Consider the following 26040-nt stretch of genomic DNA (forward strand, 5'->3'; position numbering starts at 1 on the left):
GGCGGTTTTTTAATTTTTTAGCCATATTAGTTTTAGATAATTAGTTGCCATAAACACCAACATTAAGAATCATCTTGAACACAGTTTCTGTCAGAGTAAACTTTTCTTTCTAAACTACTGCTGTTGTAAATTAAAATCTCACAAAGAAGACGTAAAGCTCATTTTAATTCTAGCACTACCACAGTACGCGTAGCAATCTGAGTGCTGTATCCATAACGATAAAACTGACTGACCGGTTGGCTTGGTTGGTAGTGGCCCTGCCTTCCAAGCCACTGGTCGTGGGTTCGATTCCCACCCGGGGCAAATATTTGTGTGATGAACATAGATGTTTGCTCTGTGTCTGGGTGTTAATTATCTATATAAGTATTTATTTAAAATTATATTATATATGTTATTTTTATATATGTATGTTTATCAGCCATCTGGTTTCCATAACACAAGCGAAAGCTTAGTATGGGATCAGATCGTGCCGTGTGTGAATATAGTCCCGAAATATTTATTTATTTATTGATAAAACATTATTTACAGATACTTCCAACCCTATAGCAGTAGCCCTAAATTTCGACGCGCGAGATGAACCAGACATAACTCTATCTGGTGGACTCGCTAAGATCATGACGTTTTTGGAAGCTGTGGAGAGCTCTGTGAGAGATACTATGTTGCCCGGTGGAAAAGGTTATTTTTTTATGATATATTTATTAAATTTTTGTAATATATCTTACTGTTGTACTGTTTGTTATCTTAAATGTAGAAAAAAAAATTATAGCTTGATCCCGCTTAAATAACGCGAATAAAAAGTAATTGTAAGCAGGGAATACTTGTCTGCCTGCCTTTCTTCCCTAATCTTAATATATTATATAAATCTCGTGTCACAATGTTTGTCCTCAATGGACTCCTAAACCACTTAACCGATTATAATAAAATTCGCACACCATGTGCAGTTCGATCCAACTTGAGAGATAGGATAGTTTAAAGTTTAAACATGTAGGTACCACGGGCGAAGCCGGGGCGGACCGTTAGTAGGGAATAAAATAAAAACACATACAATCAAATCTATTTATTTATTTAATTCTTTTTATCCAGGTACAATCCTCCACTCGTTCATGATGGCGACATCTTCAACCCTCACAGCAGGAGATAATGTATCAGCGATTAAAGAATTAGAGATAGCCACCATGGGGGTTGCCAAAGAGAGGGGGTTCCGGGGGGTGTTTACTACTAATACTAGCCCTTTGACTCAGGTAGGTTTTAGTATTAGTATGGAGTATGGTATAAGTTTATCTAGTCATCATCAGCCCACATACGTTCCCACTGGGACTCGGGCCTCCTATGAGGGTACAGGCCATATTCCACCACGCTGGCCAAGTGCGGGTTGGCAGATGTCACAATATGTCGTTGAACTTTTTGATTCTTCGACATGTCGGTTTCCTCACGATGTTTTCCTTCACCGTTAGAGCAGTGGTGATGTAACAACATGCGCAGATAAATTGAAAAATCAATTTATTTCCTGCGCGCTCGCCTGGTATCTAACTCCGGACTTATCGATTCGAAGTCTGAGGTGTCACCACTGAGCCACCACTGCTCTATTTTTATCTAGTAATTTATAGTATTAGTTTCGAGTATGCTGTATGGTATTAGTTTATATTAGTTTGGAGTATAGTATTAGTTTATCGATTTTGAGTATACTATTATTTTATCAATTTATAGTAGTAAATTATGGTTAATTAACCAGATTTCTTTATTTGACGGATTTCTACCGATAGATTATAAACTATGAAAATATACTCGTTGAATTGTAAATAATTTGGCATCGTTTACGATTTTCGATAGTTTACAATCTTTCGTAATAGATAATAATGTAATGGTGTTTACAATCTGACGCAGCCAATTATATTGAAATAAAAGTTTCGTTACTTACTTACAAAAGTTACAATACACAACTCGAGAACGGCTGAATCGATTTTAATGAATTTTGGTTAAGATCTACATTTTTATTTTTTATCATTATGATAACAACTTTAAAATTAAAAACTTCCTCAAAAATTCTATTTTTAAGTACTTAGGTAATTAAAAAAAAATGCATACTTTTGTTCTGTAGTAACTTATTGTACATAATTTTAACGCTAATTATTTTTATTTATTCACAGCAACTAGGCACAGACGTCTTCGGTTTCCAAACATTACTGGATTATCAAATAAATCAGTACGTAGACGCGAACGGAGACAGGATATTCGGCCAAGCGCCCGACGACATGAGAGCTATCGTTTGTTGGAAACCCGTCGAAAAGAACACAGCATTTTAGATTAAAATATTTCGTTATAAGTTGAAATTCATGACAGTTACTATTGATAAATATGTTAAGATTGCACGTATCAATGTCAATTTTATTTTGTATTCAATATTACGTTTATATAGTAATTTTAATATAAGTACAATGCCTATATTATGTAATTACTAGCGGCCCGCCCCGGCTTCGCCCGTGGTACATATGAAAAATAGATGTTGGCCGATTCTCAGACTTACCCGATATGCACAGAAAATTTCATGAGAATCGGTCCACCCGTTTCGGAGGAGTATGCAGACTAACATTGTGACACGAGAATTTTATATATAAGATGTAAGTATATGTAATAAAATTATTGTTACAAAAGCATCCATTGCATAGTTAATAGTTAAATAGTACCATAAGTTAAAACAACGTTCAAATAGTATTATTAACCTAAGAATATCTAGACTATATTAATTAATATTAACTATTAAGTACTAAATACATAAATAAACATTAGAATTTATTTCCTTTAATATAAAAATCCTTTAAAATAAAATTAACAAAAAACAACATACATAATCAAAAAAATCTTGTTGTTTAACATTAATTTTAATGAATAAATCCCAGTGATGAGATTGTACAAACTTTTTTTCTTTTTATAGTAGTTTTATATTTTATATGTATAAGTTTAATCGGCATTTTTAAATGCTCGAAATCAAATTATTGAAACTTTTGCAATAATTAATCTTTTTAAAAATTTAAATTCAAATTATTATAAAATGTTACACCTATCTTTTTTAACTTACCATTTGAAAAAAAAAAATAAGTTGATAAAGGTTAACCATATTCACAATTATTTTTTTTAGATTTTTTAAAAAAGATTGATTATAGAAACAGATGTATTTAAGTTAAAAATCCTATCTATTATGTACAAATTAGTTTTATTTATATGGTAAGATCTCTATCCATTGTGATACTTAGGCTATATAAAATTGTTATTAGATAAGTATTGCAACTATTTTATTTGATAATAAATATTATTTGAAAATATGCTTTTGTTTTATTTGTTCATGGTAATATTAAAATTCTATGAAATAGGTACCAACTATACCTATTACAATTATTGTTAAAATTATTTTTATACTTGTCCTGATCAGATAAATTATTTTATTGAAATAGTTCAGCTACCCATAATTAGTATCTAAGCCTCTTTTTTCATCAAATTAGAATTTAATAATTTATTATTTTGTTACTAGTCTTGTGTAAAGCTATAATGTATGCATGTGAAAGATTCTGAAGTGTTCTGACGGCGTCGTCAGCTTACAAATACTCAATCGAATAAGCTTATAGTGAAGTCATTTTATAGGACACTAGCTGCTCCGCGCGGTTTCACCCCCGTGGCTCCTCTCCTGTTGATCGTGGCGTGATGATATATAGCCTATAGCCTTCCTCGATAAATGAGCTATCTAACACTGAAATAATTTTTCAAATCGGACCAGTACCTAGTTCCCGAGATTAGCGCGTTCAAACAAACAAACTCTTCAGCTTTATAATATTAGTACATATAGGTTTTATAGAAAGTTTACGTCTATCAGCTTTATCTCCATAGAGAGGTAACCTGCTTAAAAACATCGATTAAGGTGAATTAATCGATGCGGACTTGAAACAAATGTCAATTTAAAAATCATCAGACAAATCCCTGTCCCAGTAATAGGTATATTTACTTTCTTTCGTAAATTTTAGAAACAAAATAAGACAAGTGTGTACATCACAATTAAAAAAAAACGAATTTATTCAGGCTTATGTACTTTATAATTAACTTTTTAGGTAATAAAAATAATAACAACATAAATAAAGTTCTGTTTTATTATAATCACAACGCATTTAGGTATTTATATTTTGTTGAACTGTCAAAATATGTTGCCTATTAAAATGACTCGACTATCATTTCATAGTAAAATATATCTAATTAATACATAATATTCTACATTCAATTTAAAATGACACACTTTTTATTAACAACCATTGTTGTAACTAGTTAATAATGATAAAACAAGAAATAGATAAAGTAGAGTAATAAATTTGCTTATTTATAAATCATAAATCATATTATTTCGTTATTTGGAATATTTTTCAGTAGAACTTGGCTGTCTTTTTTCATAGAATGAAATGAAAATGAATAAACAATAATCCCAAAAGAAAATTGTTATTTAATTTTATATAAGTGGTTCTAATGTAACTGTTCGGGATATCCAGTCAAGAGCGGGACTTATAGGCGCTATGATAGCAGACGAGGCCGTAGCCAAACTGTGTTTATGTATTTTCTTCAGATGATGCCGCACTTGGCAATCTGTTAGACTCGCGGAATTAATACCAACAATACCAGATGTATGTATCATCGGTCCACCTGAATCGCCTCCACATATCATCGCCAGTGAGCCGCATGCTGATGAAACACATAATGGATAGTTAACTAATTGTCTTTCCTCCTTCAAACAAACGATGATCATACCTTTAAAGATTTGTAATGGTTTATTTAAAGCATACGTGGTGTCCACCGTTGAAGACACGTTCGTCGCCCCGTGGCCAGCTACATACACCTCTTGTCCAATCAGCGTCTTATAATCTACTGCACTGATAACCGCATATTTAGATATATATATCCGTTGTGTTCGGAGGAGGGAAATGTCAATGTTGGCTACATTTAAATCAATTTGGACGTTAGAGTCGTATGAGGGATGAGGGATCACCTCCAGCACCTTGGAAAAGTTTCCTTGAAGTGTCGGTAGGTGTGACCCGTAATTAAGAGCATAATATTGATGTACGAGTGGTGACTGCTGGCAATGAGCAGCAGTAATCGACCAAATTGGCGAAATAACACTACACGTACAAAACGGGAGAAATTCATTATTGCCTTTCATATTTAATAGTCCGAAAATAGCGACGTATGGAAACTCTTCAATAATAACGTCCCGACCTTGAAATATTCGCCGCCCTGCTTCACACTCTACGCTAAATGCTACGAATAAGCAGTTTAATAAATAAATCATTTCAAACGTGTTTTACTAGGAACATTTATAACTATAAGTATTTATTACAAATAAAATGTTATGCGAAATAAATTTACTTTCATTCTGATCGAATAATAAAAAGTGTTGAAATAGAGATTACATCCGTGAAATTCACATAACAGGGAGGGGAATGACTGGGTTTTTGGACATTTTCAAGTAGTCTCTGTTGCAATAGTTGATCACAAAGCAGTATCTATACATATAAAAAATCACAATAAAGAAAAATGAATTTATTCAGGTGTAGGTACTTTACAACATAAATAAAGTTCTGTTTTATTATAATCAAAACCCATTTATTTTTTTGAACTGCCAAAATATGTTGCCTGTTAAAATGACTCTACTATCACAGTATAAATATATTTTGATATCATTTTATAGTAAAATATATCTAACTAATACATATTCTACATTCAATTTAAAATGACACACTTTTTATTAACAACCATTGTTGTAGTTAATAATGATAAAACAAGAAATAGATAAAGTAGAGTAATAAATTTGCTTATTAAAAGACAGCATTATATGCTGCCTTTTTTTCATATTAATATTTTTGGTGGGACCGAGTATTACGCAATGAAAATGAATAAACAATAATACCAAAAGAAAATTGTTATTTAATTATTTTATATAAGACGTTTCAATGTAACTGTTCGGGAGATCCAGTCAAGAGCGGGACTTATAGGCGCTATGATAGCAGACGAGACCCTAGCCAAACTGTGTTTATGTATTCTCTTCAGATAATGCCGCTGTTCGCAGTTTGTTAGACTCGCGGAATTAATACCAACAATACCAGATGTATGTATCATCGCTCCACCTGAATCGCCTCCACATATCATCGCCAGTGAGCCGCATGCTGATGAAACACATAATGGATAGTTAACTAATTGTCTTTCCTCCTTCAAACAGACGTTGATCATACCTTTATAGACTTGTAATGGTTTATTTAAAGGATACGTGGTGTCCACCGTTGAAGACACGTTCGTCGCCCCGTGGCCAGCTACATACACCTCTTGTCCGATAAGCGTCTTATAATCGACTGCACTGATAACCGCATATTCAGATATATATATCCGTTGTGTTCGGAGGAGGGAAATATCAATGTTGGCTAAATTTAAATTAGTTTGGACGTTAGAGTCGTATGAGGGATGAGGGATCACCTCCAGCACCTTGGAAAAGTTTCCTTGAAGTGTCGGTAGGTGTGACCCGTAATTAAGAGCATAATATTGATGTACGGGTGGTGACTGCTTGCAATGAGCAGCAGTAATCGACCAAATTGGCGAAATAACACTACACGTACAAAACGGGAGAAATTCATTATTGCCTTTCATATTTAATAGTCCGAAAATAGCGACGTATGGAAACTCTTCAATAATAACGTCTCGACCTTGAAATATTCGCCGCCCTGCTTCACACTCTACGCTAAATGCTACGAATAGGCAGTTTAATAAATAAATCATTTCAAACGTGTTGAATATTTATGACTATAAGTATTTATTACAAATAAAATGTTATGCGAAATAAATTTACTTTCATTCTGATCGAATAATAAAAAGTGTTGAAATAGAGATTACATCCGTGAAATTCACATAACAGGGAGGAGAATGACTGGGTTTTTGGACATTTTCAAGTAGTCTCTGTTGCAATAGTTGGTCACAAAGCAGTATCTATACATATAAAAAATCACAATAAAGAAAAATGAATTTATTCAGGTGCAGGGACTTTATAATTAACTATATAGGTAATAAAAATAATAACAACATAAATAAAGTTCTGTTTTATTATAATCAAAACCCATTTATTTATACTTTGTTGAACTGCCAAAATACGTTGCCTGTTAAAATGACTCTACTATCACAGTATAAATATATTTTGATATCATTTTATAGTATAATATATCTAACTAATACATATTCTACATTCAATTTAAAATGACACACTTTTTATTAACAACCATTGTTGTAGTTAATAATGATAAAACAAGAAATAGATAAAGTAGAATAATAAATTTGCTTATTAAAAGACAGCATTAATGCTGTCTTTTTTTTCATATTAATATTTTTGGTGGAACCGAGTATTACGCAATGAAAATGAATAAACAAAAGCCCAAAAGAAAATTGTAATTTAATTTTATATAAGTGGTTTTAATGTAACTGTTCGGGAGATCCAGTCAAGAGCGGGACTTATAGGCGCTATGATAGCAGACGAGGCCCTAGCCAAACTGTGTTTATGTATTCTCTTCAGATTATGCCGCTGTTGGCATTTCATTTCGCTCGCGGAATTAATACCAACAATACCAGATGTATGTATCATCGGTCCACCTGAATCGCCTCCACATATCATCGCCAGTGAGCCGCATGCTGATGAAACACATATCGAAATGTATCCTGCTCGAATTTCCTCCTTCAAACAAACGTTGATCATACCTTTATAGACTTGTAATGGTTTATTTAAAGGATACGTGGTGTCCACCGTTGAAGACACGTTCGTCGCCCCGTGGCCAGCTACATACACCTCTTGTCCGATAAGCGTCTTATAATCGACTGCACTGATAACCGCATATTCAGATATATGTATCCGTTGTGTTCGGAGGAGGGAAATGTCAAGGTTGGGTAAATAAAAAATAGTATGGACGTTAGAGTCGTATGAGGGATGAGGGATCACCTCCAGCACCTTGGAAAAGTTGCCCCGGAGTGTCGGTAGGTGTGACCCGTAATTAAGAGCATAATATTGAAGCATGGGTGTGGCCAGCCTGCAATGAGCAGCAGATATCGACCAAATTGGCGAAATAACGCTACACGTACATAACGGGATAAATTCGTTATTGCCTTGCAGATTTAATAGTCCCAAAATAGCGACGTATGGAAACTCTTCAAGAATAACGTCCCGACCTTGAAATATTCGCCGCCCTGCTTCACACTCCACGGAAAATGCTACGAATAGGCAGTTTAATAAATAAATCATTTCGAACATGTTTTACTAGGAATATTTATGACTATAAGTATTTATTACAAATAAAATGTTATGCGAAATAAATTTGCTTTCATTCTGATCGAATAATAAAAAGTGTTGTAATAGAGATTTATTTTATTTATTTATTAGCCTTAATCAGACAGACATGTAATAGAGATTACACCCGTGAAATTCACATAACAGGGTGGGGAAGGACTGGTTTTAAGGACATTTTCTAGTAATCAACTATCTAATATCTATCTAGTAGTTTTCTAGGAATCGAAGCTCGGCTTAGTATCTGTTGCAATAGTTGGTCACAAAGCAGTATCTATACATATAGAAAAAACGTAGGAAAGTCAAAACTGTAATTGAATATTTTTTAAAGAATACTTGCGTGATCTACAATAAATACCGAAGCCAAATATATAGTTTTTAGAATTTTTATCTGTATCTGTTTCTGTTTGTCTGTTCGTATGTTCGGGCTAAACTCAAAAATGACTGCATAGATTTACTTCAAATTTGGTACAGCGATAGCTTGAGATCAGAGGAAGGACATAGGACATAGGTTTTATCACGGAAATCCCATGGATATGGGAACTATGCTGGTTTTTCATTGGCTACGCGGGCGAAGCCGCTGGCGGAAAGCTAGTCTAGTCTATCGTTTCCGTATCATATTTGTAATTTGTATAATATTTATATTGGTTTAGATCCTTTAATATTTCAAGTGAACTTCATTGCAATACCGTCACGTCGTGGAGTAAAGTGACGATTTTGGTATCTTTGAATCATGCCAAAGAAGTTTCACTTCTGACACGTGTGCTCAGCACACACTTTTTATTAGTTATTTTCTAACCTCGATTTCTCGATTTGTGTTGTAAAACAAAATTGGTAAATTTTCAATAATAAGATTTTTATAACGTTTGCTTATCGCTAGAGTAATATACAACAATTCAGTGTTTCGCAATTTTTTTATTTCTTCACACACTTATTGAGAACTAGTTACAGTCGAAATGTTTTGTTTGATATTCATATTGCTAGCTCAGAGCATACAGTGTGAAGCCGGACGGCGGATATTTCAAGGTCGGGACGTTGTTCTGGGAGAGTTTCCATATGTCGCCAACTGGGGAACTCTGATAAAAGATGCCAAGAAAACGAAATTCGATCCTTATTGCACATGCAGCATCATTTCGCCTACTTGGGCAATATCTGCTGCACACTGCATGGAGAAGCCACCCCTTTTGACGCGAAATTGTATCAACTACGCGTCTTATATACCAACAGATTTAGGAAAGTTCGCTGAAGTACTTCAGGCGATTGCACATCCTAACTATGACTTTGACGACGAAGGTACATTTATGAAGAACGATATTTGTCTCATACGCACTAAACGGATTCAAATAGAGACATATGCTGTACTCAGCGCTGTTGATTATCTTAATCTGATCGGTCAAAAAGTATACGTAGCTGGTTACGGATCCACAAACGATTCTTCAGAAGTGGATTTAACGTTTTCCGTAAATAAGCCACTGCAAGTATTCAAGGGTATGGTTATTAAGTGTATTGAAAGAAAAGCAGATGCACCTTTCAGTTCTGTTTGTGTTTCGTCACCATGTGGCTCTCTGGCCATGATCTGTGGAGGAGATTCCGGTGGACCCGTGATACATACATCTGGGATTGTTGCAGTTAATTCTTGGCGCCAGAACGAATGTGAATTTTTAATTCATTTGAAGATGATTCATAAACATTCCTTAGCTCGAGCCGCGTCTGTCGTCGGTTCACCTGTCAGCGCAGTGCTCGACTGGATCTCGCACACAATCGCGAATACAGTTTGATAGTAATATAGTTTATCGCAATATTGTAATATTATATAGTTTAATTTCAAATGTTTTACGATTTCTTAAGTATCTTCTTTTTCTTACCGGTCATAAAATAAATTCGGTATCAGATAGATTATTTTAGAAACTAAAACATATTATAACTGTTGTTATAATAATAACTTGTATATGCAATTGATTTTTCTGTATTCAATTTAAAATACAGATTTTGAAAGAAAAATAACGAGAAAGACTCTTTTCTAGGTAATAATGATAAGACCACAAATAGCTTTGCATACTAGCTTACATTTAAATACAAATGTTTTCGTTCAGTTAATCTTTCTTGAGGTAGCCAATTTACTCTCAATTCAGGTCAATTCATACATAATTATTATTTTATTGTTTAGAAATAAAATTTTGTACGAGTTTTATATTAAACCATGTTCTTTCTGTTAGTTGATATAGTAATTATTTCATACTAGATGTGACCCGCCTTTATACCCACATTGCTCCGCTCCTATATTGGTATTAGTGTGATGATATATAGCCTTATAGCTTTCGTGGATAAATGGGCTATCTAACACTGAAATAATTTTTCAAATCGGACCAGTAGTTCCTGGAGGTTGGAGATAACCATGTCCAAACAAACAAACTCTTTTCAGGTTTATAGTATTAAGTATAAGATAGAGTATAAGTTTCGTAAGTAGGAAAGTAAGGAATTAAAATAAAACATCAGAATATAGATATGATAAAGATTTTATTTTTGTTCAACCTCATTTTATTCAATCATGAAAAATAGATATAATGTTGTCCCTAGACGGCAATGCAATGCATGACATGCATAGGCGGGGCACATAGCCCGTAGAACCGATGGCCGTTGGGGCAGAAAGGTTCTGGAATGGCGGCCACGAACGGGAAGACGAAGCGTGGGACGACCTCCCACAAGATGGACAGACGACCTGGTCCGAGTGGCAGGGAACCGCTGGATGCAGGCCACCGGTGACCGGTCGTACTTGAAATCCTTGAGGGAGGCCTTTGTCCAGCAGTGGACGTCCCACGGCTGATAAGAAGAAGAAGAAGAAGACTACTTAATTTTTTTTAGTTTCTAAAATAATCTACCTAACACAGATTTTATTTTATGATCGGTAAGAAAAAGAAGATATTAATGAAATCGTAAAACATTTGAAACAAAACTATATATTACAATAAACTATATTATGTTACAATTACTATCAAACTGTATTCGCGATTGTGTGCGAGATCCAGTCGAGTACTGCGCTGACAGGTGAACCGACGCCAGATGCGGCTCGAGCTAAGGAATGTTTATGAATCATCTTCAAATTAATTAAAAATTCACAATCGTTCCCGCTCCAAGAATTAACTGCAACGATCCCAGATGTATGTATCACGGGTCCACCGGAATCACCTCCACAGATCATGGCCAGGGAGCCACATGGTGATGAAAAACAAACAGAACTGAAAGTCGCATCTGCTTTTCTTTCAAGGCACTTAATAACCATACCCTTGAATACTTGCAGTGGCTTATTTACGAAAAACGTTAAATCCACTTTTGAAGAATCGTTTGTGGATCCGTAACCAGCTACGTATACTTCTTGACCGATCAGACTAAGATAATCAACAGCGCTGAGTACAGCATATGTCGCTATTTGAATACGTTTAGTGCGTATGAGACAAATATCGTTCTTCAGAAATGCATATTCGTTGTCGAAGTCATAGTTAGGATGTGCAATCGCCTGAAGTACTTCAGCGAACTTTCCTAAATCTGATGGTATATGAGAGTTGTAGTTGATACAATTTCGCGTCAAAAGGGGTGGTTTTTCCATGCAGTGTGCAGCAGATATTGCCCAAGTAGGCGAAATGATGCTGCATGTGCAATAAGGATCGAATTTCGTTTTCTTGGCATCTTTTATCAGAGTTCCCCAGTTGGCGACGTATGGAAACTCTCCCAGAACAACGTCCCGACCTTGAAATATCCGCCGTCCGGCTTCACACTGTATGCTCTGAGCTACCAATATGAATATCAAACAAAACATTTCGACTGTAACTAGTTCTCAATAGGTGTGTGAAGAAATAAAAAATTGTGAAACACTGAATTGTTGTATATTAACTCTAGCGATAAGCAAACGTTATAAAAATCTTATTATTGAAAATTGACAAAGTGTGTTGCAACACTTTACTACATACTTTTGAAATGGAAGTTAGAAAATAACTAGTAAAAAGTGTGTGCCGAGCACACGTGTCAGAAGTGAAACTTCTTTGACATGATTCAAAGATACCAAAATCGTCACTTTATTCCAGGACGTGACGGTATTGCCATGAGGCGACCTTGAAATTTTACGCTCTACTCGCCTATAGAAGTTTCAATTCAAATCTTCAAATGTAATTGTATATTCACGGATCTAAACCAATATAAATATTATACTAATAGAGCAGGCTCCAAGGAGATGTTCGTTTGCAAAAATAGCGGACCTAAATCTGACTTCTGATATAATAATATATTGTATAGATCCCAGACATCCTATAGACAGAATTGCCAACCAGTTTTGTGGTCCCCCTCCCCCCACCCCGGTAATTAAATATGGCATACAAAGAAAAAAATAAAAATTTCCAAAACATGCCGTGTGGAGTATCAAATGAAAGAGCTTATTGAGTAGATCACGAATATATAGCATACTATAACATTTCTTACACTTTCTCTAAGATTTTTTAGAAAATTTACGAAAATGCTCCATTTTTGAGTTAACTTTAAACCACTATAGATTGAAAACTCATGAATATATTTTTTAAATTATTATTTTAAATAATTAACAATAGTCCATTGTTTACGATTCAATAGTTCGTAATAAGTGAGCTATATGTATGAGGATTTGATGACCCCACAAAATGTTTTAAATTGCAAGGCGCAACTTTCACTGAAGTTACCGATTTGAAATCTAATCAAACAGAGGCTGATTCAAGAATGTTCTGCCACAGTGCAGAGATAATTATTCTAAGCCCTGACACCGATATTTTTGTATTAGGCCTTTATTTCTGGCATAAACTTGAAAATATACTCGCCATCTTTGAATGCTCCCCCCACTCCCCCATACAACTATTTCACTGTACGAACTATTGAATCGTAAACAATGGACTATTGTTAATTATTTAAAATAATAATTTAAAAAATATATTCATGAGTTTTCAATCTATAGTGGTTTAAAGTTAACTCAAAAATGGAGCATTTTCGTAAATTTTCTAAAAAATCTTAGAGAAAGTGTAAGAAATGTTATAGTATGCTATATATTCGTGATCTACTCAATAAGCTCTTTCATTTGATACCCCACAAAGCATGTTTTGGAAATTTTTATTTTTTTCTTTGTATGCCATATTTAATTACCGGGGTGGGGAGAGGGGGACCACAAAACTGGTTGGCAACATCTGTCTATAGGATGTCTGGGATCTATAAAATATATATCAGAAGTCAGATTTAGGTCCGCTATTTTTGCAAACGAAACTCCACTGAGGGTCCGGTCTATAATACCTACACTATATGAAACGAAAACGATAGAGTAGACTAGCTTTCCGCCACCAGCTACGCCCGCGTAGCCAATGAAAAACCAGCATAGTTCCCGTTCCCGTGGGAATACCGGGATTAAACCTATCCTATATCCTTCCTCTGGTCTCAAGATACCTCTGTACAAAATTTGAAGTAAATCCATGTAGTAATTTTTGAGTTTAGCCTGGACATACGTCATACATACAGACAAACAGACAAAAATTGTAAAAACTATATTTTAGGCTTAGGTATCTATTGTAGATCACTCCGTAAAATATATTCTTTAAAAAAATATTCAATTACAATTTTTGACTTTCCTACGACTTTTTATATGTGCCTATAGATACTGATTTGCGACCAACTATTGCAACAGAGAGTACCTATAGCTTCGATTCCTAGAAAACTACTAGATAGATAGTTGACTACTAGAAAATGTCCAAAAACCAGTCCTTTGCCACCCTGGTGAATTTCACGGGTGTAATCTCTATAACAACACTTTTTATTATACGATATGAATGAAAATAATTTTATTTCGCATAACATTTTATTTGTAATAAATACTTATAGTCATAAATATTCCTAGTAAAACACGTTTGAAATGATTTATTTATTAAACTGCCTATTCGTAGCATTTAGCGTAGAGTGTGAAGCAGGGCGGCGAATATTTCAAGGTCGGGACGTTATTATTGAAGAGTTTCCATACGTCGCTATTTTCGGACTATTAAATATGAAAGGCAATAACGAATTTCTCCCGTTTTGTACGTGTAGTGTTATTTCGCCAATTTGGTCGATAACTTCTGCTCATTGCAAGCAGTCACCACCCGTACGTCAATATTATGCTCTTAATTATGGGTCACACCTACCGACACTCCGGGGCAATTTTTCCAAAGTGCTGGAGGTGATCCCTCATCCCTCATACGACTTAAACGCCGATTATAATTTAGCCAACCTTGACATTTCCCTCCTCCGCACACAAAGGATACATATATCTGAATATGCGGTTATCAGTGCAGTCGATTATAAGACGCTGATTGGACAAGAGGTGTATGTAGCTGGCCACGGGACGACGAACGTGTCTTCAACGGTGGACACCACGTATCCTTTAAAAAAACCATTACAAGTCTATAAAGGTATAGTCAACGTTTGTTTGATGAAGGAAAGACAATATAGATCCTATTCGTTATGTGTTTCATCAGCATGCGGCTCACTAGCGATGATATGTGGAGGAGATTCAGGCGGAGCGATGATACATACATCTGGTATTGTTGGTATTAATTCCGCGAGTTTAACAAATTGCCAAGTGCGGCATCATCTGAAGAGAATACATAAACACAGTTTGGCTACGGCCTCGTCTGCTGTCATAGCGCCTGTAAGTCCCGCTCTTGACTGGATCTCCCGAACAGTAACATTAAAACAACTTATATAAAATAATTAAGAATTTAATTTTGGGACCATTGTTTATTCAGGCAACATCGTACAATTTATCTGCGATATATTTTAACCCATTGAGCCCCAATGGGCCCGATCGGTCCCAGACACAATAGATTTTCTATTGTGTCTGTAGTTCCGGGGCTAGACAGATTTAAACAATGTATATCAAATATGTTATAATATAAATAAATATAATGTTACTCGTGTCTTCTAAGTAAGGATTGAAATAAAAAAACAAAAATACTAGTGTTGTCTATATTTTTATTTTTCTAAATATTACAATCTACTGACTAGTATACAATTGACTAGATTATATTCATGTTATTATTCGGTACAACAACTTTTTATGTTAGTAGGTACAATATATTTATACAATATCAAAAGGCTTGCTTGAAACATCAACGGATTACAGTCAATGCCCTAATATTTTGTAATCTATACTTACTTATATTATGCAGCTGAAGAGTTTGTTTGTTTGAACGCGCTAATCTCAGGAACTACTCGTCCGATTTGAAAAAATCTTTCGGTGTTTGATTATGTATCGAGGAAGGTAATAGGCTATATATCATCACGCTAAGACCAACAAGAGCGGAGCAATGCGGGTGAAACCGCGGGGCACAGCTTGTTTGAAATATACAATCTGCTAAGAAATCCTGTTTTACATATTATCAGTAACATTTTAACTTGGATTATTATTAGTTTGAAAAATGTTCATATAAATAATAAAAATGACGTCACAATATGGCGCTCAGTCGTTCCTATTCTTAATTGTATCGCGTAATACTTAATGATATAAATGCAAAAGTGACTCTGTCTATCTATCAGTATTAACTTTGTATTTGTTATATTGTACAAAAAATGTGCGTCTACTGTTTTTAAAAATCGTATTATATTACGTAATAAACAATATTTACTACATAGAACAATATTCAACCCTAGAAAGATTCTACTGTATTCGATAGTTGATTAATGTTGAATATTCTATACTACGTCTATCGTAATGAAATAGTTTACGAATATTGTTACGACTTTTGCCTTACAAGTTACAAAGTTCAAGTTTAAGTTTAAATACTTAAGTATGTTTCTTTTAACTGTTCTACAATAATAAATAATCAGTAGTAACAAAAAAAAATACTAAAAACATTCAAATATTCCCGCCATTTCAACAGAACCACGTCTTGACGGGAGCTGTCCCGTCAATATCATTGTGTCAAATGCCAACACCTTCATATTTAGGATCCGGGAAACCTGTATCCGGATTGACATAACTGGGATCCACTTTGACATAGCCCGGATCCACTTTGACATAACCGGAATCCGCTTTGACATAACCAGGGTCCGCTTTGACATAGCCAGGATCCTGTTTAATCGGAACATAATCCTCGGAACCATCATTAAAATCGACAATCGGGTTCTTCAGTAGTAAGTTATCAAATTCGCTGGCTATGTTCGCTTCGTTTAGGAGTTTTAGCGATTCTTCTAGAGCCAAATGTCTGTGTTCTGGTGTGTGTGTTTCTGTGTCTGTGTGTGTCGGTGTGTGTGTGTGTGACTTGCGATTGTGTAGTGTGTTTGCGTAAGGGGGAGGTTGGGGTCGGTTGTAGTTTCCGGCTAAGTTCGGGGTGGATTTTGGGCTGTATCTCGTTAGACTGTTGTTCGGGCTGAAAAAAATAAAACATATATTTGAATACATCAACAGCTAGAATATAAATTATTATTTTTAATAGCTCGATGCTATATCATCTAAATATATAAAAATGAAACCCGTTTTCCTTGGTCACGGCATCACGTGTGAACGGGTGGACCGATTTCGATAATTCTTTTTTTAAATTATATTACTTGAAGTACGAGAATGGTTCTTATGTAGAGAAAACGTAAATGTTCCACGGGCGAAGCCGGGGCGCACCGCTAGTGATAAATAAACATTGAATCACACAGATACAGGATATGAATATTCTTTACTTCTACCACAGTATTACAATATTATTTCCTACAGTAAGGAATCGCCTTTGATGTCGCGCGATGCCGCCGCCAGCGTAGGTACTTACGCTGCCACACAAAAATACGCTAGGGTTGCAACAAATGGGAAATAAAACAATTTTGATTATTAATATTATGATGAAATCATTTATTCATATGTACATTCAAAATAATTGCGATTATTAAATCTGATGTAATTATTTGTTCATAAATATATAATTACAGATATTGCACTGCTAAATATTATTTACGTGAACACTTTATTTTTGGATGTTCTTAATTGTATATTATACCATTTAACTAAGTAATGCATTTGCATTGGGATGTACAATCTGATTAGAAAATAATGAGGACAACATATACATAGCTTTGATTTTAATTCAACAGATACAATTAAAACAATCTTTCTGTAATATTGTTTCCTTCTGGGATTTCAATGTAGATTTACATCCGTAAACGGAACAGTTTTTGCGCGTCATAATAGAATATGTAAGCGTGATTGCATTAAGCGGCCCGCGTCGCCCGACCCCCCGCCAGTTCCCCTCCGTTTCTCTGCACAAGTACATTCGTCGCCATACTGTAGGATGGTAATACTGTGCTTCTACATAATATAGAAATACCGAATACCTATTGAAAATTTTCAATGTAATTTGAGTTGCTACAAAAATTTTTGTTTTAGTCAAATTTAATAATTATATTAATTTTATTATTAATTTTGAAAATACAAAAGGAATTAATTACCTCACTCCCAAACTCTTGGTACTTTCATCATCGACGATTTGACTCTGCTCTGTGTTGCCAGTGCCATATCTACACAGTTCCACTTTTGTTGTTTTGTGTGCTCTGAAAATAATATTTTTATAGTAAAAAAAAATATGACAATTTAAGTGTAACAGCGTTGGTTGTTTAAATTATTATTTTGTGATGTTCTTGAGTTTTCAATAATAATTAATAATTATTACATGTAATTCCTGTCCCAGAATTTCGATTGTAGGTATTACAGTATTAGTAACTATCATTTTAAAATTATTAATTTTTTATAATTAAATTCCAAAATTTTAATTTATATTTAGTAAATGTTATTTCTCATTTTTTTTTCATTGGTGGTTACATGCATTTTGTAAAAAAAGGTATTACCTAGTTTACAAACAAAACTTAAATTTTTGCGTTATATTTATTAAAATGAAGATTTTTAGTTTTAAAATATTGACACACAATGTTTAGTAACATACACTTTATTAGTCGGTTAAACAAACAAATAAATAGTGTCAAGATTCAGTTTTTAAAGCAAAAATACATAATATATTATAATATTATTTGTTACACGAATCACGCGCACACAATCTAACCTCCTTCGTTTATAATCTGCGCAGATGTGGTAAATGTCGTTTATGAAACCTTCCGATTCTGGATCGCGTCTGAAATTATTAATTTTAAGTTCCTTTATGAAAAAAAAATCATAACTTTCTTTCAATCGGTCATTAGATAAATTTTTACGAATGATTATTTTTACAAGTTATCCCTATCGTATCCCGTTTATACATAAAATTATTTATTACATACTTACTTATAAAAATAACAACATAATTTTTGTTGCATTAAATGCAATGTAGCAATAGGTAGCAGTATTTAGAGCATTTAGAGTACTTATCCTACTAATATTATAAATGCGAAAGTTTGTGAGGATGGATGTGTGTGTGTGTGTTTGTTACGATTTCACGCAAATACTACTGAACCGATTACAATGAAATTTAGCACACATATAGAGGGTAACTTGGATTTAACATATAGGATAGGTTTTATCCCGGAAATCCGACGGGAACGGAAACTATGCGGGTTTTCCTTTGAAAACGCGGGCGAAGCCGCGGGCGGAAAGCTAGTTTACATATCTATCAGGCTAGTTTACCAAGTTACCGTACTGTTATGTTATGTGTACTAAATTTCATTGTAATCGGTTATTTGCGTGAAAGAGTAACAAACACACAATATACCTATACACATGCGTCCATCCTCATAAACTTTCGCATTTATAATTTTATATTATACCGTATTCGTATATGACGGAAGAAGGGCCCAAAGGCTATTTTTAAAAAGAGTGACGTCAACAATTCTGACGTCACCATCATCAGAGCAGGCGCTCATACTCGAAGTAGAACGCCCGTAGTTATTTTACTGCCCTTTTATTTCACGTCGAAATTACTAATTTTAGAGAGAGCTCCGAACGCTCTGACGGCCGGCGCGTGAATGTGCTCTGTTCGATCGCGGGGTCTTCCACGCAGGCCTTCACAGGCCTCGGGGTAACTGTTCGGGGCAACGGCCCCTTTCAGTGGTGGCAACGCCGCCTGCAACTACAGGCGGGGCACTGGGTGGGACCTAATGGTCCGAGGTGTCGTGTCCGGGAGGTGTCCTGCTGCAGTGCGATCGAGCCCGCGTGTTATCGCGGGCGATCTGCTGGCTGCTAGCAGCAGAGGGAGGAATGTCCGTGGGTGAAGCCACCTGCCGCTTAGCGAGGTCGAGCCCGCCGGCAAGGTGCCGGGGGGCGCCCATCAGCCAGCGGCGAGGAAGCGGTCGTGTCCTAGGAGACTAGGTCACGTGGTACTGAATGTGCTCTGTGCCGTCGGGCGCTCGCATTTAAAGCAAACCATGACTCACAAGAATTAGTTTGAGTGTTGCCACTCGAATTTTTACCATGAATTTTTATCATTTATAACAAACATTAATTATTTCGTGAATTTAATTATTTTAATACATTAATTAACCACTTATTTAAAAAGATCAAAGTAAATTTTAGCTAGTTATAATTATTTAGTAGTTTGAGGGTAGTCGTATTACGTCGTTGCGCCGACATATACATATTAAGTAGGACTATACTTGTTTTATTAATATTATTTTATTTAAGACTAGCTTACCGCCCGCGGCTTCGCCCGCTTTGACTTAAACCTAATAACTTATATACTAAAACCTTCCTCTTGAATCACTCTATTTAAAAAAACTGCATCAAAATCCGTTGCGTAATTTTAAAGATTTAAGCATACATAGAGACATAGGGACAGAGAAAGCGACTTTGTTTTATACTATGTAGTGATACTCACATAGCAGCATAATGAAAGCACAATACAGCACTCAACGCAGCAACAGACAGCAACATAAGCACCAAAGGAACAGCAATCGTCACAGACAATTGTTGCACATAACTTCTACTCGGTAGAGCCGTTCTACTGGGAGCAGTCCACGCGTCTTTTGTGTTGAAAAGACTGTTCTTATCCGGTCTACTGGGAGGTATTTCGGTTAGGTATTCGAGACGCTCTGTAGTGCGTTCTTTGTAGATTGTGTTGTACTGAAAGTGATTATGTGTATTTATATTGTGAATATTTATTTAAAAATGATTTGCAATTTAAAAATGATTTGCAATTTCCTAGTGGCTCAGACGTTGTTTGTACGACGTTTGACCCAACTACCCTCACTTTGTTAATAGTCGTTGACTTGTTGTGATTTGTTATCAACTGTCTACATCAATTAGGCAGTTGTGTAGAATCGCAGTACATTGTTATTACGTTCAAAGTTCAAACTAATATCGAACCCAGCCCTGTGTACATTTCTAAAAGTATATTCATTTTAATATACACTAATAATTGCCACATATAAAAAATACCTGCCTCAAAAGCAGATTTAAATCGGATTCAGCATGATAATAATACTTATAATACCAGTTCAACTTTAACCATTCTTCTTTTATTAATTTCACTTTCTACCATATTAGTTTTATCTCTAAAATCTACTTACCAATTCAAAGCTACACCAATCCAATGTAAACCCAGCATCCCTGAACAATCTTTCTACAGTAGTTCGTTTAAACTCTCGGGGACAACTTGGTAATCGAGAGAGCGGTCGAACTTCCTCCCGGAGACGCTTTAGTTCGCTAGAAAATGGTGTTATACTGCCTAGACGAACAACTAGACTGAAAAAGACATTATTATTTACTTTATAAATTGTAAGACATCATTTTGTATATATATTTAACCTAAACTTCGTGTATAATATAGTAAAAGTTCGATTAAAATCTCTCGGCGACAACTTGGTAAGCGAGAGAGTGGTCAAACTTCTTCCCGGAGACGCTTTAGTTCGCTAGAACATGGTGTTATACTAACTAGACGAACTACTAGGCTGAAAAGAGGAATTTTTATTGTTATTTTTTAAATATATTTTATCTAAACTTCATTTTGACCCACACTTAATAATATACTGTATATATTTTGTCATTGGAAAGAGGTTATAGCTAGTAAATGGTGTACCTACACTTCCTAAACGAACTACTAGGCTAATAAAACAAATTATTATAATATTTTAAGTGGTCTATGTAATATGTATATTACAATAGCTGCGCTTCGCGGTTTCACCCGCATGGCTCCTCTCCTGTTAGTCTTCGCGAAATGATATATAGTATATATAGCCTTCCTCGATAAATGGGCTAACTAACACGGAAATAATTTTTCAAATCGGACCAGTAGTTCCTGAGATTAGCGTGTTCAAACAAACAAACAAACTCTTCAGCTTTATAATATTAGTATAGATTACTTAGTTACTCACCCCTCACCATCGCTAGGTTTCAAAGGCAACCTAGCCCCTAAATCTATGGCCGAAGCTAGAAACGTAGCATAGAGGTCGCCACTGCTTTCCGTCCATAGCTTTGTTCGTAGAATGTCTTTTAGACGCGTCATTCTGGAACATTTCAATATATTCTTTATGTAAAATGTAAATACGTTATTGGAATAATAATAAAAAGACAATTATGATAACTGTAAATTTTTATGGCCGTGTGTATATTTTGTTTTGAAGTCTTCGTATTTTAATTTTTTTTAACGTTTGCGGGTAGTTATAAAATTTAACTACCTTTTTCAATAAATATACATTTATATAACTAGATTCTAGACTTTATGAGTAAAATGTAGTAAAAATTATACTCAAAAATGTTTAAAATTCCATATTTTTTATTATCGAATTAAAAACTCGTATTTACCGAAAAGTTCGTTTATATTACAAAATTGAACTGAGCAATAAATTAGCCTGGATTCACCAAATGATTTTTAACTCTACTCCACTAATTATAAAGCACAAATTTCCACTTACCTATGTTCATCAAGTAAATCCTCAACATTAAGATTGTCTATTTTCAATTCCACTTCATGAGTCGCCATCTTGCTTTTTGGTTCAATTCGTAAGTTGAGCAAAACCCGGCGCGTTTCATAGTCTTGTCTGTTTAGACCGATTACTTCCAACTATAAATACATATAGGTATACTTATATTATTATAGAGAGATATGTTTTTTTATCCGTTTGTAATTACTACTACCTACAACTGCTTAACCAATTTTAATAATTCCTTTACCAGCTGGAGGGTTTTTTTAGGTAATCTGGTGGCACCCAGATTTTTTTTCATATTTTTGTCTAGATGAACGGCTTCTTAAATAAATTTATGAAACGGATTGATAATTCATCAAAAACGAAATTTATTCACTCAAAAGTTACATAACCACATATTAAAGCTACATATTAGTTACATAATATTTAATTACGATAAAAAATATATAAATACTAGGTTTCCGCCCGCAGCTTCGCCCGCGCAGTCAAAGAAAAACCAGCATAGTTCCCGTGGGATTTCCGGGATTGCGTCATTTTCCCGGGATAAAAAGAAGCCTATGTCCTTTCTAGGGTATCAAAATATCTCCACACCAAATTTCATGAAAATTGGTTCAGTAGTTTAGGCGTGATTGAGTAACAGACAGACAGACAGAGTTACTTTCGCATTTATAATATTATAGTATGGATTAGTAGGACATCACAAAACATCCTACTGACCACCAAAGCAACCACTGTTTCATAAGTTATAGGAAATAATAATTATATACGTTACTTTACATACACTCGGGTGCAAAAAATCGCACACCCCCTACATTTTTAGGTTAATCTCAATAAAGCTTATTAAATATGCTTTCATTTTATGCTTTCATTTTTTCCAAATAAGTACATATGTTTAGAACATTAAAATAATTGAAGTTGAACTTAGAAAGTACGGAGTGTGCGATTTTTTTGCACCCGTGTGTACTTGTCCAAATTAAGTTCTTACCGTAATAGGCGACTCCGTATTCCTAGGGGGTGTACCAAAAATGAACCCCGAGTGATGTCTTCCACTGTAGATGTATCGAAGCCATGAGGGCAGTTCTGGTTTACCGATTAGTGATGCGTAGAAACGGTATTGTTGATCAAATTCTGTAATACATTAATAACTAGAGGTCCGCCCCGGCTTCGCCCGTGGTACATATTTCGCAATAAAAGGTAGCCTATGTCCTTTCTCGGGTATCAAAATACCTATCTCCATACCAAATTACATGTAAATTGGTTCAGTAGTTTAGGCGTGATTGAGTAACAGACAGACAGACAGAGTTACTTTCGCATTTATAATATTAGTATGGATTACATTCGATAATGTTGGTTATCCAAACTAGGAAGTTAAATACATATGTGTAATATAGGGTGAAGTAGACTATGGAATAACAAATTAATACATAGATATAGTTTAAAAAACACGCTTTCAATCTTGAAAGATACCAGTAAAAAGTAAAATATTATTTTATATTTTACTTTTTACCTACCTATATAAAACTAATATAACCTCCTAATAAACCTACTCTAGGAATTAAACATTAACCAATACATAGTAGGTAGGTATAATTGTAAAAAGGGCGTAGGTTGCTCTTGAAAATTATCTTTGAATCTTATCTAAGAAGCTCCCTTCTGACACGTGTGCTTGGCAAGCTCTTTTTTACTAACAACCGAATGCGGGAGAAGACGCGGGCAAAAGTTAGTTTTTTTCTCATAACTATTATTACTCTCTACTATAATCAGGCAAAAAAGTAAAATAAAACCATAAATACCTTGATAAGTCCAATTGAATAAATTCGGGCTGATTGGTATCGCGAACATTTCGGTCTCAACTGCTTTATACTCATGGGCCAAAGCCCCATGAGTCAGCAGAATCATCCATAGTATGATTAACGGCATTTTCTGAAAAACAAAAAAAAAATAATAGAAGAAATTAAATTAGATTGTATGTATACGTGTTCAAACAATGAATAAATGAATTTGAATTTGAAATAAAAAGGCGTACCTAATACCTATCTACATTGAAATGTTTATTGGGTAATTTGTATTTCATAAAATGTCGATAAGCGTCTATAAATACGTAACAGTAAATTAATATCTATGAATTAATAATAATGGGTCATGAAATTTTTTTATGAAAGAAATGTCCTTCAAAAACGATTTTAACGGCCACGACTAAAGTTTGCAATCAATATTGATAAAAATCAAGAAATAAATTTTCTATTAGTCCAGTTTAACAAGCTAGTAGGTACCTATGTTATAAAAATATAGATTACTGAATCCGTGTTTCTAATTCGACTACTCTGAGATTACAAGACGAAAATAACCAACATTTAATTGAAAGTTTATCCAGTTAAGATCCATGCAATAAAACTAAAAGCATGTAGTATATTAATTTACTTACAATTTATTCCATTTATTTACGTTGGTTGTCGATAAAAATAAGCAAGTACGTCCCTGAAAGTAGGGCGTGACGTAAAACCAAAAACGACGTCATTGGTTAACTCCCAACAGTGTTTTGTTATTGAAAATCACGTTCCGATTCATTTTAGTAGCATATCACAAGTGACGTAACACTAATTAATAATTTTAACAATAATATCTTAAAAATTTTTAGTAGTGTAATAAAAGCCTAAAAATAAATGAATGACGATTTTTTTATCATTTACATCCTGGAAATATCTTTAAATACCCTTCAGTGTGAAGTTCGTTCGTGACACGCTGTGACGTTACCGTGAAACGGAGCGCGCTTCATTCATTTATTTAACATTTACAAATGTCAAAAAACTTGAAAGGGCGAGGAGGGCGATATTGCTTTATCGTGCTTAATTATTTTAAATTGTGTTAGCAAAATAAAAGTAACTACTGTAATATTATATGCGGTGTCTGTAGTTATAATGTACCTGTGTAACAATCGCGGCGTGGCTGCCACATAGCGCCTGTATTCAACCTCGTTGGGCTAAATTGTTTTGATTGATTTTCGGTATGTTGAAGTTTAAAAAAATGGGTTCAGATAAAGTGCCTCTTCTATTAGTGACTGCAAACGTCGGATCTATCTTCGAAGATGTGAGTAGTTGTATAAAAATACATTTTTCAAACTCATGTAAAATCTATCTACCTACATAATTTAGTTTGTTGCGCATGTGATAATGTTCTAATTTTAAACGAGTGGTTCGATAGGCTTTATGACTTTCACCTAGTGGATAAAAAATGTTCTTATTTTGAATTTTTGAAAATGGTGGGATTTTTATAAATTATGGAAATATTCTGATGTCATCTCTATGGTGTAGTATTCATTATTATCTATGTCAAGGCAAATATTAATTCAGTACAACTGCAGAAAATATCTACATGTATTTTATAAATTGTACAACTGAGGAAATAAGTTTGTATATTCAAAGTTATTATTTAAACATTCACTTCAACATCTGCTTCATAAACAAAATACTGAATGATTTTTGTACCATAAGCTAATTTTAAATCTATAGAGGAATAAAATCGACAATATTTTAAGACAAAAATTAATAAATTTAGAAGCGCTATTATGCTTTATTATATTATACTTAAAATTCCTTAAAAATAATTAGATATCAGCTTTGTCTTTCCAATTTGAATTTTACAACTGCAACTCCCGGAGTGCATAAAATCTACACCTTTTTACTTTTATCATTGCCATTAATGTTATTACTTCATTGTAATGCTTATGTGTTAATGACTGATAAAAAGGTGGCCACTCGCCAGTTTGAATAATTTTTACTAATATCTATTTGTAAGAGAATCTATTAATATTATTCAAGGTACAGAAATTAATT

General features: G+C 34.3%; 3 protein-coding genes across 5 annotated transcripts in view; 2 read left to right on the plus strand and 1 right to left on the minus strand.

The window, feature by feature from the left end:
• The window catches only part of e (nonribosomal peptide synthetase ebony), a 52879-nt gene extending 49831 nt beyond the window's left edge, over positions 1-3048 (plus strand). The window contains exons 15-17 of the mRNA XM_089709760.1: positions 529-675; positions 1084-1241; positions 2148-3048. Coding sequence (XP_089565886.1) covers positions 529-675; positions 1084-1241; positions 2148-2303 — 461 coding nt within the window. The 3' untranslated portion in view covers positions 2304-3048. The remainder of the gene's footprint in view (positions 1-528; positions 676-1083; positions 1242-2147) is intronic.
• A 12319-nt stretch (positions 3049-15367) lies between these two features.
• On the minus strand, positions 15368-24723 carry Scgalpha (sarcoglycan alpha). 3 transcript variants are annotated; one of them, XM_089709822.1, is made up of 10 exons: positions 24633-24723; positions 24001-24130; positions 23193-23335; positions 22196-22344; positions 21656-21787; positions 20852-21026; positions 20161-20405; positions 18418-18486; positions 17810-17911; positions 15368-16749 (listed from the first exon to the last, which is right to left on the minus strand). In XM_089709822.1, the coding sequence occupies exons 2-10, from the start codon at positions 24125-24127 to the stop codon at positions 16302-16304; spliced, it is 1590 nt and encodes a 529-aa protein (XP_089565948.1). In that variant the 5' UTR covers positions 24128-24130; positions 24633-24723; the 3' UTR covers positions 15368-16301. The 3 variants fall into 3 exon arrangements, with proteins under 3 accessions (XP_089565948.1, XP_089565950.1, XP_089565949.1); XM_089709824.1 differs by lacking the exon at positions 23193-23335; XM_089709823.1 differs by lacking the exon at positions 18418-18486.
• Positions 24724-24992: 269 nt separating this feature from the next.
• The window catches only part of 5PtaseI (inositol polyphosphate-5-phosphatase A), a 32107-nt gene continuing 31059 nt past the window's right edge, over positions 24993-26040 (plus strand). Inside the window, exon 1 of the mRNA XM_089709808.1 lies at positions 24993-25294. Coding sequence (XP_089565934.1) covers positions 25214-25294 — 81 coding nt within the window. The 5' untranslated portion in view covers positions 24993-25213. The remainder of the gene's footprint in view (positions 25295-26040) is intronic.

Source organism: Colias philodice, chromosome 23, assembly GCF_061535455.1.
Source record: "Colias philodice isolate Cphi_HAF_F1 chromosome 23, ilColPhil1 Martin Lab GWU primary, whole genome shotgun sequence".
In the NCBI taxonomy this organism is placed as follows: domain Eukaryota; kingdom Metazoa; phylum Arthropoda; class Insecta; order Lepidoptera; family Pieridae; genus Colias; species Colias philodice.

Bases quoted from the DNA above. Each gene is read 5' to 3' on its own strand.
- Scgalpha (XM_089709822.1), bottom strand. From the start codon at position 24,127: ATGCCGTTAATCATACTATGGATGATTCTGCTGACTCATGGGGCTTTG. The intron at 21,788-22,195 runs GTAAGTGGAAAT...GAAATGTTCCAG, and splicing joins GATTTACTTGATGAACATAG to AATGACGCGTCTAAAAGACA. The intron at 21,027-21,655 runs GTGAGTAACTAA...TGTCTTTTTCAG, and splicing joins AAACCTAGCGATGGTGAGGG to TCTAGTTGTTCGTCTAGGCA.